This window comes from Schistocerca serialis, chromosome 6, assembly GCF_023864345.2.
Source record: "Schistocerca serialis cubense isolate TAMUIC-IGC-003099 chromosome 6, iqSchSeri2.2, whole genome shotgun sequence".
Lineage (NCBI taxonomy): Eukaryota > Metazoa > Arthropoda > Insecta > Orthoptera > Acrididae > Schistocerca > Schistocerca serialis.
The window spans coordinates 114,878,069-114,891,476 of record NC_064643.1 but is presented as its reverse complement, the minus strand read 5'-3'; the positions used below and the strand labels follow the sequence as shown (position 1 = coordinate 114,891,476).

The 13,408-nt window shown below is 39.0% G+C and overlaps 1 protein-coding gene across 3 annotated transcripts in view; it reads right to left on the bottom strand.

The window, feature by feature from the left end:
- Positions 1-2,923: 2,923 nt before the first annotated feature.
- LOC126483905 (dystrophin-related protein 2-like) overlaps positions 2,924-13,408 on the bottom strand; it is a 106,979-nt gene continuing 96,494 nt past the window's right edge. For all 3 annotated transcript variants that reach the window (XM_050107174.1, XM_050107176.1, XM_050107175.1), the window contains exon 11: positions 2,924-3,398. In XM_050107174.1, coding sequence (XP_049963131.1) covers positions 3,274-3,398 — 125 coding nt within the window. In that variant the 3' untranslated portion in view covers positions 2,924-3,273. The remainder of the gene's footprint in view (positions 3,399-13,408) is intronic.

Genomic DNA, 13,408 nt, shown 5'->3' with positions numbered 1-13,408 from the left:
ATTGTAGAACCTCATTTAAAATCCCTTGAGTAAAAAGTAGGCCCAATACTTGTTCAACATTCAGATTCTTACCAAAGGCATCAGCCCTAAATTGCAGATAAGGAATCCACAGCAAAATGTTATGCTGTGTTTTCTCACACTAGTTGGTGGTTATGATTTTCTCCATTTGAAGCAATTTCCCCTACCGCAACAGTAGGAATCAAGGTGATATGACTGTTTTCTACTTACATCAAATGCGCCTGTTTTGAATTTGTATCATTATCACTTTCTGTCTCATAATCTGGATTAGTATCACTATCATCAAAAATGTCATTCGTCATGTCTTTCAAATAAATTTTGATGTTTGGTTCACTTACTCTCAGAACTTGTTGAGAATAACCAGCTTGTTCAGGCTGTTTTGAATGGTGAGATGGATCTGTGCAAATTAATTACAAGTAATAGCCATAATATATTGCACCATAATTATCACAGTAAACACAAAATGTTGATAAACAGGTCTGACAAAGAATAATCACGTAACCGGTACCATATGTCTACCAAACATCATGACAGCTTCACCATCAATTTACCAAAGACCAAATGGTGTGAACGGCCACTCCACACTCACAGCAAGAAGCCATCAATACAACTGCAAGGTGCACAGAGGAAAAACGTGAAATGGCCGCTGAATGGAAGATGGTGACTATCAGGAAAATGGGCAGCTATCTCACACACATATGATATCAGTTAATGTTAATGTGAATGCTGGTATGAGTCCTTTGAAATGGACACAAACAATTTCCTTCTCCACTCTAGTCTTGTGACTGCTAATCCCCTGACCACTAAATTTCTAAGTGCCCCCCCTCCTCCCCACCAACCACAAAAAACCAGTACCATTCAAGCTAAAATCTGAAAGAATTTATCTACATCTACATGCATACTCTACAAACAACTGTCAAGCGCATGCAGACGGTACCATACATGGTACCATACGTTACGGTTTCTTTCCATTCCAATCATATATGGAATGTAGGAAGAATCTCTGGATTCTTCGCTTAATGCTGGTTGTTAAAAATTTGTAAGCAGACTTTTGCAAGATACCTGGCATTATCTTCAACAGTCTGCAAATTCAGGTATTCCCATGATGTTCTTCGATGAGAAACAAATCTGTGTCCGTTTGTGCTGCCCTGTTTTTGTATCCATCCAATGCTCCCTGTTAGCCCTATTTGGTATGGGTCCCACTTCCAGTGAATCTTACGAATTGTTAAACTGGTTGCCCAGTTCGTGAAATGAAGACAAAAATATGTGGACAAATATCAGTATTCACACTTGATGAGCAAAATAATTAATTTCAGTTTGTATTTGTTGAGTGACTTCACATTTGCTTCATTTATAATTTTGAGTACAGCATGATAGTGAGCGACTTTTAAGTCTCTGTTTTGGTTGTAAACATGACTATTTGCACTATGGCCACAACAACAATTGACCTTTTTTTTTTTAATACAATGCATGCTACATATTTCTAATTTTTTTATTCCGATTTTGGCCGTCTAGGGACCGCGTTAAACAACTATTTTTCAATGTACATTTCTCCTATTGCGCTCCTCCTCTTTTCTCTTCTGCCAGTATGTCTTCATCCTCTCTCTGTGCTGCTCCCTTCGGTCTTCTGTCCACACTGTTCCTCCAGTTCTTCTCTTCTTCACTTCAAATCCTTCAAAATGTTGAATTTTGTCTCTCATTAAGTCTCTGTTGGTTATATCATCTTCTCCTATACCCATCTCCTCTAAGTCTGCTTTGACTTCTTTGAACCAGGTAATTTGGGTTCTGGGGTTCTTGTCAAAAAACATGAATATTTTCTTTGTCAGCCTTTCATCATTCATTCTTTTCAAATGGGCGTAAAAGCTTACTCTTCTCTTCCTCATAGTATCTCCCACTTTCTCAATTTTGTCATACACTTCTCTATTACTTCTAAGCTTCCAAGTCCCATTCTCAAACCTCGGCCCAAGTACTCTTCTAATGATTTTTCGCTCCTTTTTTGCTATAGCTTCCATTTCCTTGTTAGTGTTCATTGCTAAACATTCAGATGCATACAGACACTCTGGCTTAATCACAGTGTTGTAGTGCCTTATTTTTGCGTTAATTGATACTGACTTCTTGTTGTACACATTCTTTGTTAGCTGGAATGCCATTTCCATTTTTCTTGTTCTTGTTTTATTTCCTTCTTTATCTGAAGCATTGGGCTGGATGATTTCCCCTAAATATTTGAAATTAGAAACCTTCTTTATCTGGCCATACTTTGTAATCATATTGTTCGGTGCCTCTTTTACATTGGTTAGGTACTCTGTCTTTTCAAAGGAGATTTTCAGTCCTGCTTTTTCTGCTGTTTCATTCAGAATATTGATCTGTTTGACTGCTTCTTCCAAACTTCCTGCCAGAATCGCTAAGTCATCCGCAAAAGCGAGGCAATCTACTTCTAATCCATCCTTTCTTCTTCCTAATCTGATTTTTTGTATTCCTTCTTCAGTCGTTTTCTTCCTCCTCTCTCTAATAACTTTTTCTAACACACAGTTGAATAGGGTAGGTGACAACCCATCTCCTTGTCTTAATCCTGTTCTGATTTTGAATGGTCTGGATACCTCACCACGGAACTTTACTTTTGCATAGGTATCCGTAAGTGTTTCTTTGACGATTGCGTCTGTTTTCTTGTCTGCTCCAAACTCCCTAAGGATGTTAACCAAGGTTGTTCTGTCAACGGAGTCGTACGCCTTCTTGAAGTCAACAAACGTGATAAAGATGTCTTTTCCTCTTAATCGTCTATATTTAATAATTAACTTCAAGTTTAAAATTTGCTCCACACAAGATCTTCCCTTCCTAAAGCCTGCTTGGTATTCACCAATTTCTTGATCAAGTTGTTTCTCCAATCTGTTTTGTAGGGCCTTAGATATTTCTAATGTAATATGTACTCATTCCTGTTCATTGCTCCTACTTACAATTAAGAGCAAAGGTGTTGCATATATACATGTGCAGTTGTGTTTGCAGGAACAGTGCAGCTTAGGTAGTGGTCTCTTTGTCTTAGAAACTAAAACAAATGTTACACTGTAACGTATGCATATGGGCTAACACTTTTATATAAAGATTACTTTTATTTTACTAGGGAGCTCTGTCCCTATTTTATGTGCCACAATCACTCACACATCTGCTTTTCATACACAGCAGCAGTTAAAAGTATTTTCTTCCTTGTTTCAGGTAGACTGAAATCTTATTTATATTAAATAAAAAGGCCAAAAACAAATGTTAAACATTTTTTGCATTTGTAGTCTTCTTTCGTTCTTCAATTCTGTTGATTAAAGTTGCAAGTAACTCTTCAATTTCAGTAGCTGCTTTCTCCAACTGAGTGTTGTCTCTACAAGTAAATGAATCTGAAAATAAATTAAGTAGGTCTGTCAGTCAATTAACAACCTTTAATCATTGACAATCTTATAATAAGTCTATAGCTACTCTAGCTGAGATGGTTAAAAACCAGGAAAAAACTATAGCAGGGCTATAAATGAATGGCTCCAATACAAAAGCAAAATCATTGGCTTGGTATTTGACTAGCACACAAGAAAGACAATAGCACACAAGAAAGGCAAGAAAAATTATGTAAAATATATGGTGGATCTTTATGTTTCCTAACTAATCTGTATACTTATGGAAGATCTGTTGTAGCCTTCTTGTCAGAATTGTATCTGTACAAGTTACTGCACATTCTGTCTGTTATTTAAAGATATTTTGTCAGTTTGCAACAAAATGAAAAGACTATGATTCTTATAAGAAAGGAGCATGCATTTGTCACCATTCTCAATAAACATTTGATGTTCCTTTCACCCCATTAATATTATGATGACAGGATGAAAGCATAACTCTTCAGTTTTTACAGGTGTATGTTACGTACAAAAAATTGTCAGGAAGTGCCAGATCTTTGGGGCAGATGCATATGTCTGAAATAGCAATCAGGCCATTCACTTGATCCTCACTTCAACATCATAGATAGAAGCAGATAAATGTTAAAGATGTTAACTAAGATTTTCAGGGAATAAGATACATAAACTGTAAGGTGCACGAACATTTGAATTTGTGTGTGGAAAACATTTAGGACAAAAAATATTTATACATAATGGACAACACAAAAGAGAAGACTGAAAGTAAGCAATAATTTTCTAATTATAAATGGTTTACTTATTCATAGGTGATATTGAGGGAAATGACTTTAAGCACTGTCTACTGAGACAACGCATGGCTTCAAATGTGCTTGTTTTTCAAATTAATGCAAAGTTTCTTACAAAGATACTCACTTCATCTTTCATATCCACTAATTATTTTCCTCTGAGTGCCAGTCTGAGCAGAGTGGACTACAGAAGCAGCTTATCCTTTCTGAACCAGATGGTATACATTGTTTGTTTAGCAGTATTCTTACCTGACTCTCAGTAAAAGTGCACAGTAGCTTTTTACTGTGCTGTAAGTGTCTGCACAGAGTGAGTTCAAACTCTCAGCTTAGTGTTACATTACTTACGGTTTCGACAAAACTTGATAAAAGATGAATACTGACTGCACCTGATGTGTACTATGCAGATGGCTGCTCCCCTGTAATGCACTGGCACTGTGACACACGGGACGAATACTTTATACCTCTTGGAGTCTATAGCTTCACCTGAGATCCCTGATGCCACTGCATCTTCAAATTAGCACATTCCAGCTGGCCGACACTTGCCTGACAATGACTGGCAAACAATGATGAGTTCGTGAAAACCTGTGCAGAAAGCGAAAGTCGGTACCGGCTGTATGGCTGTACCCTTATGTCTTAAAAACAGATTTGAGGTACTGTCTACTGCTGAAAGAAGATCCAAGCCAGCATAGGACGCCTCACTTGTTGGAACTGTGGACAATCTTCCCAAGAGGTCCGGACAAGTGCAGATGGTGGGATTGCTCGTCATCAGGAGCTCCAGTATTAGGCAGGTTCTTCTCAGGGAAATAGTGGGCAAGTTGGAAAAGAAGGCCAGTGTCCACTCCGTTTGCTTGCTGGGAGAAATGGGAGGAGGTCTCGTCCAGATGTGAAGGAGACAATGCCAGCAATGACAGAGAGCACTGAAAGCATCAGGATGCAAATCGTGGCTCTTACCGCCATGAATGATGTCTGCTGCCTGAGTTCAGAGGCCATCTTCAGTTCCTACAGGCAGATGGCTAATTTGGGAAAGACAGCTAGCCTTTCCCATAGTGAGGAAGCAGAGCGACCACTTTGCAACATTGTTTCCAGAAATGATAATGGTCCTCTGGGTTTGGAGCTGAATGAAAGGGTTAAACTAGAGGCTGTGATGATCTTGGATGTGGATTTCTCCATCCCTGTTATTGGGTGGAGAACTGTAGTGTCATTCACTACTTACAGGAAGTTGATACTAGGGTAGCAGAGTATATGTGGCATGCATATGTGGTTTTTTTCAGGATTGAGAAATCCCTCCACAGGTCTGATAAGATGCATTCTGATTCCAGACAGAATAGCATTCATCACAACAGTTGGGAGAAAGAAAATGTTAACACAGAATTAGTTAACTGCGGGGGTGTCTATGGAAATATCCTGGAACTAGTCTTGCTTATAAACGATAACAATGCCAACAGAGTACTAGGGACCTAAAGTTAACTGAAACCAGATGTCGGCACCAATGAAATTCTAAACTCTGACTGGAATGTACACTCCAAGACAAAATAAACAGTGAATCATGAAGAAATTATCCAAATGGGGTGGAAATACGTACATGTACGGGCAAACAAATAATTACAGATCCATAAAAATTGGATGATTTTTAAAAAAAAGAGCTTCACAAACTAAGCAAGTCAATAACATGTTGGTCCACCTCTGGTCCTTATGCAAGCAGTTATTCAGCTTGGTATTGATTGATAGAGTTTTTGGATGTCCTCCTGACAGATACCATGCCAAATTCTGTCCACTTGGTGCATTAGATTGTCAAAATCTTGAGATGGTTGGAAGGCCCTGCCCATAATGCTCCAGTGTTCTTGATTGGGGAGAAATGCAGTAACATCAGTGGCCAAAGTAGGGTTTGGCAACCACGAAGCAGTAGAAACTCTTGCCATGTGTGGGCAGGCATTGGCTTGCTGAAATGTAAGCCCAGGAAGGCTTGCCATGGCGGGCAACAGAATGGGACGTAGAACATCATCGACGAACTGCTGTGCTGTAAGGGTGCCACGGATAACAACAGAAAGGGTTCCGCTATGAAAAGAAGTGGCATCCCAAACCATCATTCCTGGCTGTTGGGCCATATTGCAATAATACGTTTCACATAAAAACAATTTTGTATTGCATTGAGATCACACTTCACTCATTGCAGTTATCTTGGATATGAAGAACATGAATGTTACATTTTTCTTGGTCTCTGAAAATAGGTAATAGTAGAAGTATCAGCTGGACAGGCTGTTTTATATGTGTAAAATGCCTGTCTGAAGTGGTCTATAAAAGGCAAATGTTGTTAAGGTGATGAGTAATTGCTGCCCACATTCAAAGTTAATCTCAGTGCAACACATGCCCTTCCTTTAATACACACCTGCAGCCGTGCCCTGTTGTACATCCACTCCTTCAGTAACGTGTTTCCACCTACGTAGCTCAGTAGTCAGTGTGTCTCACAGCTGTGCCTGGATTTGATTCCCAGTACTGTCAGGGATTTTTCCTTAGTGGGCAGCGTGTAACAGGATGCACTCAGCCACATGATGTCAACTGAGAAGCTACTTGAGTGAGAAGTAGTGGTTAGTATCTGGGAAACTGACAATAGCTGGGAGAGCAGTGTGCTGATCCCAGGCTCCTCCAAAGCACATATATGTCTCACCATTGGTAGAGGATGGCCCAATGACTGGTTGGTACTACATGGTCTGTCACATGTGGCATGTGGAGCATTAACTAGATTTATACAACTCTGATGAAGCTGGTGAGCTCTTAAACTGAGAGTGCAGCAACCTAAGCTAATGCCTTCATCCCTGTTTTATCATACAGCATGCCATATGAGGCCCTCAAAAAGATACTGCAAGACCATACAGTATCTGAGGAATAAAATGATCAGTTCCAATGGTGACTGATGATTTGACTGAGATGAATAGGAAAAATTTGATGTTCTCAAGCAAATAATTCCATATATAAGTGTTATTCGCCACTGAATAAAACTGCTGAGGTTCTGGGCTTAGTCACCACCAATGACCACAGACATATTTATTTTTTATTTATTAATTGTAGAATGGTGTCTACCCAGCTTTATCAGATGAAATTTGTAGCTGCTTAAGAACAAAAGCACTGAAACTGAAATGAACCTTGCATCAGGATTGGAGCCAAATAACTTTTATTTAATGCAACAATATTTTCAATGCATGTGTGGACACACACACACACACACACACACACACACACACACACACACACAAATGCGAGTGCGAGCGCGCTCTCGCGGAGCGTGTACAACTACACTGTACCAGCACTGCGGCCCGACTAATGCTTATAGTTCATAATATATCTGTTATTGAACAGAACATATTTTAACAAACTAATTTCCATGACCATAGGCAGTCTTATTACTGGAGTAAAACTATTTATATTATTCCTGAAGTATATGGAAACTTTCTGATTTTAATATTTGGTACCATGCATAAAGAGACCGGGTAAGTTGACATTTTGTTTGAGGGAACACAGTCATATGACAGTATTGGATAGTACAGTTCATTTGCCATTTGATGCAATACCCATTGTGCTAATGGAGTTAGAGCTTAAATTTTGTAAGTCTGAGAAAAGTAGCAGTTTCATATTTTTACAAGAAAATACAGCATCAAATAATAATAAAAAGTAGTACGTATTCTCGTCTTAGCTTGGTGTTCCAACCCTCACCCCACCCCACTCCCTTCCCCCCCAAAAAAGTAGTTTTTCTGCTCTTTCTGCTTCTTTTTACCCCTTACGGAAATACAAAAGTTGTATGGTCAAGAGGGTCTCTTTTGTCTCCATAACTATCTACATGTGGAATTTAAAATGTGATGAAACCAGTTCACAGCCCACGATGGTCTGCAAGGGTATTTACATCGCACTTTAGTTGCAACCGAATGAGGAAGTGCGTTTGTTAAGACACTGGCTACAGGTTTGTGAGAATGGAGGCCTATGCTCTGCCCTGCCGTGCTGAATCATTTCATGTAAATTCTGGGATACTTCCTTAACCAAGGATATGGCCACTAGCCTATCCTCTCTTCATTAAACACATTTGTATAAAGACTGAATTATCAATACAGAGTAATTTAGCTAAGCCATTCACCTCCAGTATTTCAGGAACTGTTTTAAGATACCGTAATTCTCTTTTCATCCAGATGACTAGTAAGAAGATCCTCATTAAACAGAGTATAGTCTCTTTTGGTTTCAACTTCTTCTTCAAATGGAGTTATAGTAATTTATGCACTAGTGTCTTGGTATTTAAAGTGTCATATTCAATGGCATTTCACCCTCCAAAATCGGCTTATTAGTTTTGCAGTAATTCCAATATTTAGAATTTAGGCTATACGTTTTGGGCATGAAACCAATTGCTGTTGTGTATAGACACACCCAAATATTAAAATATGAGTATGTCACTTCAGATAAGAAAGAAACAGAGCTGCACCACATTGATACTAGTATAAAAGGGGTACAGACGAAAAGTAGGTTGAATGCATAAAAGTATGTAGACTGTGTCCAACAAGAATGAAAATTCAGTAAATGTGCAAAAACTATTCTCTGAAGGGCACTAGAATACTAATCAGAGAGTAAAGGGCATATCTGTAATGAGCAGAATGAATGAAATAATGTCCTGGAAACTGTTGCTCGTTATCCACATGCTAGCTCCAGAGACATTATGAATGCCTTTGGAATGAGTCAGCCCAGTATTGTTCGCATTGCGTCACTTCAACAGATTAACCAGCGGGACTGCAGAAGAGTCATGGAATTCTGTTGCTCAGTTATCAGTTGTCCTGAATGTTTACCTGATTTGATGGGGCTGAACTTTTTCCTATGGGCTAAGCTCAAAGATGAAATCCATGAACTAGTTCTGATGACCCAAGAGGATTTAAACCATTACACTGAACAGTTTGTGCACTGACATTGAAAGAATTTCTTCAGTCTATTGAGAGGTACTTCCTTCAATGACTGCAGATATGTATTGCAATAGGGTAAGCATTGTAAACACTATATGATGTAAATGAAATTTTAAGGAAGCATTTATGACCACAATATTTTGCGATTTCCTTTTTGTTGCTGTTGTTTGTGTAATTTTTCAAGGCAAGTGTGTATCTCAATGTTAAACTCGTGATGCAAAGTTATTATGTAACAATCTTTATTGCTCAGTTCCCTGTATTGCAAACTAATTCAGTTTTTCACATGTATTTTTCCTTCAAGATTCTGGCAAAAACAGGGCACAATAGTGAGATCTTTAGCACTCATACTAAAATTTTATGAGATGAATGTGGATAAAGGGTGCAAAGTCATTAAAAACAGAGTGCACAACCCCCCCCCCCCCCCCCCCAAAAACACACACAATCTCTGTCTCTCAAGGAAACTATAAACATTGCTTATGTTGTCAGATTGAAAATTTGCAAAAAAACTAGGGGAAGCAATTTCAACAACTCAGCTCGTTGATCATTGGTATAAAAAGGACCTTAAAATCTCCAGCCTAAAATCTTGGGCTGTAGTCTAAACACTTCACAATACTTCAAAATCCTTTACAACACTTGTCTTGTTATCAGTTCACCCCACACTTGGCAATGATGTTCTGAAGCAACGTAGAAATCAGGGGTAATTGAGAGAACTGAATACACTCTCTGACCCTTTCTATGGCACTAATGCATATAGGCAACATTTACTCTCTGTGATCCAGAGACATTTGATACTCATAGGTGCAAACTTGTTAGCAACGAGCATCCAAGTCAGAATCTTTGCATGTCTGTCTGTACAAATAGTACCACTTGTTAGAGATAGTATCTTTTTACTTCGTGTGTCTTCTGATTCACAATCATCTTTGGATTTATTTAGTAGTAGAAGTTGAGTTGTAATGTTAAATATCTTATGACTCTACAGTCTGAAATGAATAAAGTTGGTCATAAAAAGGATTTTGCTTATAGGCAACAATGCCAAACTATGGTTAGTTATTACAGTAGCAAATAGGTTCACAATCCTTTTATGGCACAAGGAAATGGCAATACGCTGTAAAGTTTTCTGTAACTTCATATCTGTCTAATAGTGATCCACAAGGAGATTCTGAGTCTGGAATCATAGCATGCAGGAGTGACAATGTTTCTGACTACAGTGAGTATGTCTTTACTAGGAAATCTGGTATGGTGATAGAAGAATTACATATAGAATCAAAAAGTGTCAGTGCTGATGTTGAAGACATTAATCCTACAGTGCTGGATGTTTTGTCTAGTATGTCGAAGATTGACAAACAAGTAATAATCGAAGAAAAGTTCATCCATAGTATACAAATGGATAAAAGAAGACATTGCTTCAGATTCAACAATAGATTTCCCTGTTACATTAGACTGTGTCAGATGACAACAGTTTTTGAAGTAGTTCTTGGGCTCTGAAATAATGGACACAATACTGAGGGAGACAAATCTCTATTCAATTCAGCTGACAACGTTGTTTGCTGATATGAATAGAAATAAAGTGGAGCACCAGTATTTGTGTATTACCATAAGGAGAAAAGACTGAAATACAATGAGGGCTATTCAGAAAGTAGGGAACATTTCCGTCTGATGCAGCTAGGTGCGCACCAATTGCATATATTTCAGTATGTGCATGCTTGGCAGCTCAGTCGGCATCCATCCGTGACAGCAGGAACATCTCTGTGCATCTGGTTTTTTCAATATTCGAATTTGAAATGTGTGCTGCAATTGAAAATTCCACCAGTTGTGAGGTGCGGTCTGTGATATGGTTTTTATTGACAAAAAACCTAAAACCTATAGAAATTTATCGTGAACTGTGCGAAGTGTACGGAACCAATGCAATGAGTAAATGTTCCATCTGGAAATGGTGCATTCAGTTTAAAAATGGCCGAACCAAGGTCCATTAAGAAGAGAAGAGTGGACATCCGAGCATTGTGACTGACAATCTTGTTGCTAAAGTTGATGAAACGATTCGTGAAAACCGTCACTTCACAATAACGGAGCTTTTGCTTTCTTTTCTACATGTTTCACGGACTTTGTTTTTTGAAACTGTCACTCAAAAGCTAGGCTACCACAAATTTTGTGCAGGATGGGTGCCCAAAATGCTTACAAAGCACCATAAAGAAGAGCGAATGGGGGCAACATTGACATTTCTGGAGGCCTACCACAAACATGGTGATTCATTACTGGATCAAATCGTAACCGGTGATGAGACCTTGGTGAAACATGTCAATTGCGAGACAAAATTACAGTCCATGGAGTGGGGGCACACAAGGTCCCCACAAAAACCAAGAAAATATTTGCAATCCTTGTCAGTAAGGAAGTTGATGGCGACAGTTTCTTGGGATAGGCAAGGTGTGGTTCTTATTGATTTTCTCGAACGTGGAGCAACCAATTCTGCCCGGTACTGTCAAACTTTGCACAGCCTTAGAAGAGCAGTTCAAAACAAATGTCGAGGAAAGCTGACATCCAAAATTTTGTTTTTGCATGACAATGCCCGACCTCTTACGGCAAACCGCACTAAAGAACTCCTTAATTCATTCAAATGGGAAATTTTCCCTCATCCGCTTGCAATGCAGCGCTTTGATGACGACGCAGAACTCCAGGCGGGCATAACTCACCAGCTGAAGTCTCAGGCGGCAGACTTTTACGACGAACGTCTTTCAAAGCTTGCCCACTGCTATGATAAGTGCCTCAATGTGCTTGGTGACTATGTGGAAAAGTAGAACGTCAGTTGCTCTTTCAGATGCATATAATAAAATGTATTTCTTGTACTTAGCTTTCTTTTAATGCCAAAACGTTCCCTACTTTCTGAATAGCCCTCACATAAGCATTCCAGTGGCTGTGTGAGTAGAATATGTACCTCAAATTGGCAATTTTGCTTGTAAGGCAGCATCTTGTATTTGCAAAAAATAACAACAAAATTTAGAAAACATTATATAACATTGTTTGCATCATACGATGAAAACAACTAGTTAAATATTTGCTACAATGAAAATTATCAATGTTTGAAAATACAAGATAATTGGAAGCATAAAAAATCAGCCACCAAGTCGTGGCAGGAGAAACCACATGAAACGGATATGGAAATGTGCAAACGTGTAGAGCCAATGGCTCCTTCTGGCAGAAGGGTAGAAGGCAGAGGAAGAGGGATGGGGGAAAAAGACTGGTGAGGTTTAGGTACATGGGGAGAGTTATGGAAAAGTTGACCAGAACCCCAGATCAGGAGAGATGTCCTGGATGGGCTGTGAAAGAAAGAATGATTGTTGATGCCTGCACCAGACGCCATATGAAAACCTGAGAGCTTAAAGGTGAAAGAAAGAACAATAAGCAAGACAGAGACTACTGAAAGACCATGCTGCAAGGGTCACTAAGAATGGAAAGCTAAGTGCGTTATTATGTGGTAGACATGGGGTGGGAAGATCAGAAAATAAAAGGGGGGACAAAGAAAAGTAATAGTTACTGAAAAGAAATTCCAAGACCACAGATGCTGAAGAAAATTTAGCCAGACAAGTGATGATAACCAAACAAATGTTGTAACCCCGGTTCCTGCCTGTTGAGTTCTCCCTCCTGACACCAGTTTCTCAGAAGAGATGGAAGCTGTTGTCACAACATGTGCCTCTCCTAAATTTACATTAACTGCTGTGATCTTGGTAATTCTTTTTAGTAAATATTCCTTTGCTTCACGCCCCTTTTATTTTGTTGTTGTGGTCTTCAGTCCTGAGACTGGTTTGATGCAGCTCTCCATGCTATTCTATCCTGTGCAAGCTTCTTCATCTCCCAGTACTTACTGCAACCTACACCCTTCTGAATCTGCTTAGTGTACTCATCTCTTGGTCTCCCTCTACGATTTTTAAACTCTACGCTGCCCTCCAATACTAAATTGGTGATCCCTCGATGTCTCAGAACATGTCCTACCAACCGATCCCTTCTTCTAGTCAACTTATGCCACAAGCTCCTTTTCTCCCCAATTCTTTTCAATACCTCCTCATTAGTTATGTGATCTACCCATCTAATCTTCAGCATTCTTATGTAGCACCACATTTCGAAAGCTTCTATTCTTTTCTTATCCAAACTATTTATCGTCCATGTTTCACTTTGATACATGGCTACACTCCATACAACTACTTTCAGAAACGACTTCCTGACACTTAAATCTATACTCGATGTTAACAAATTTTTCTTCTTCAGAAACGCTTTCCTTGCCATTGCCAGTCTACATTTT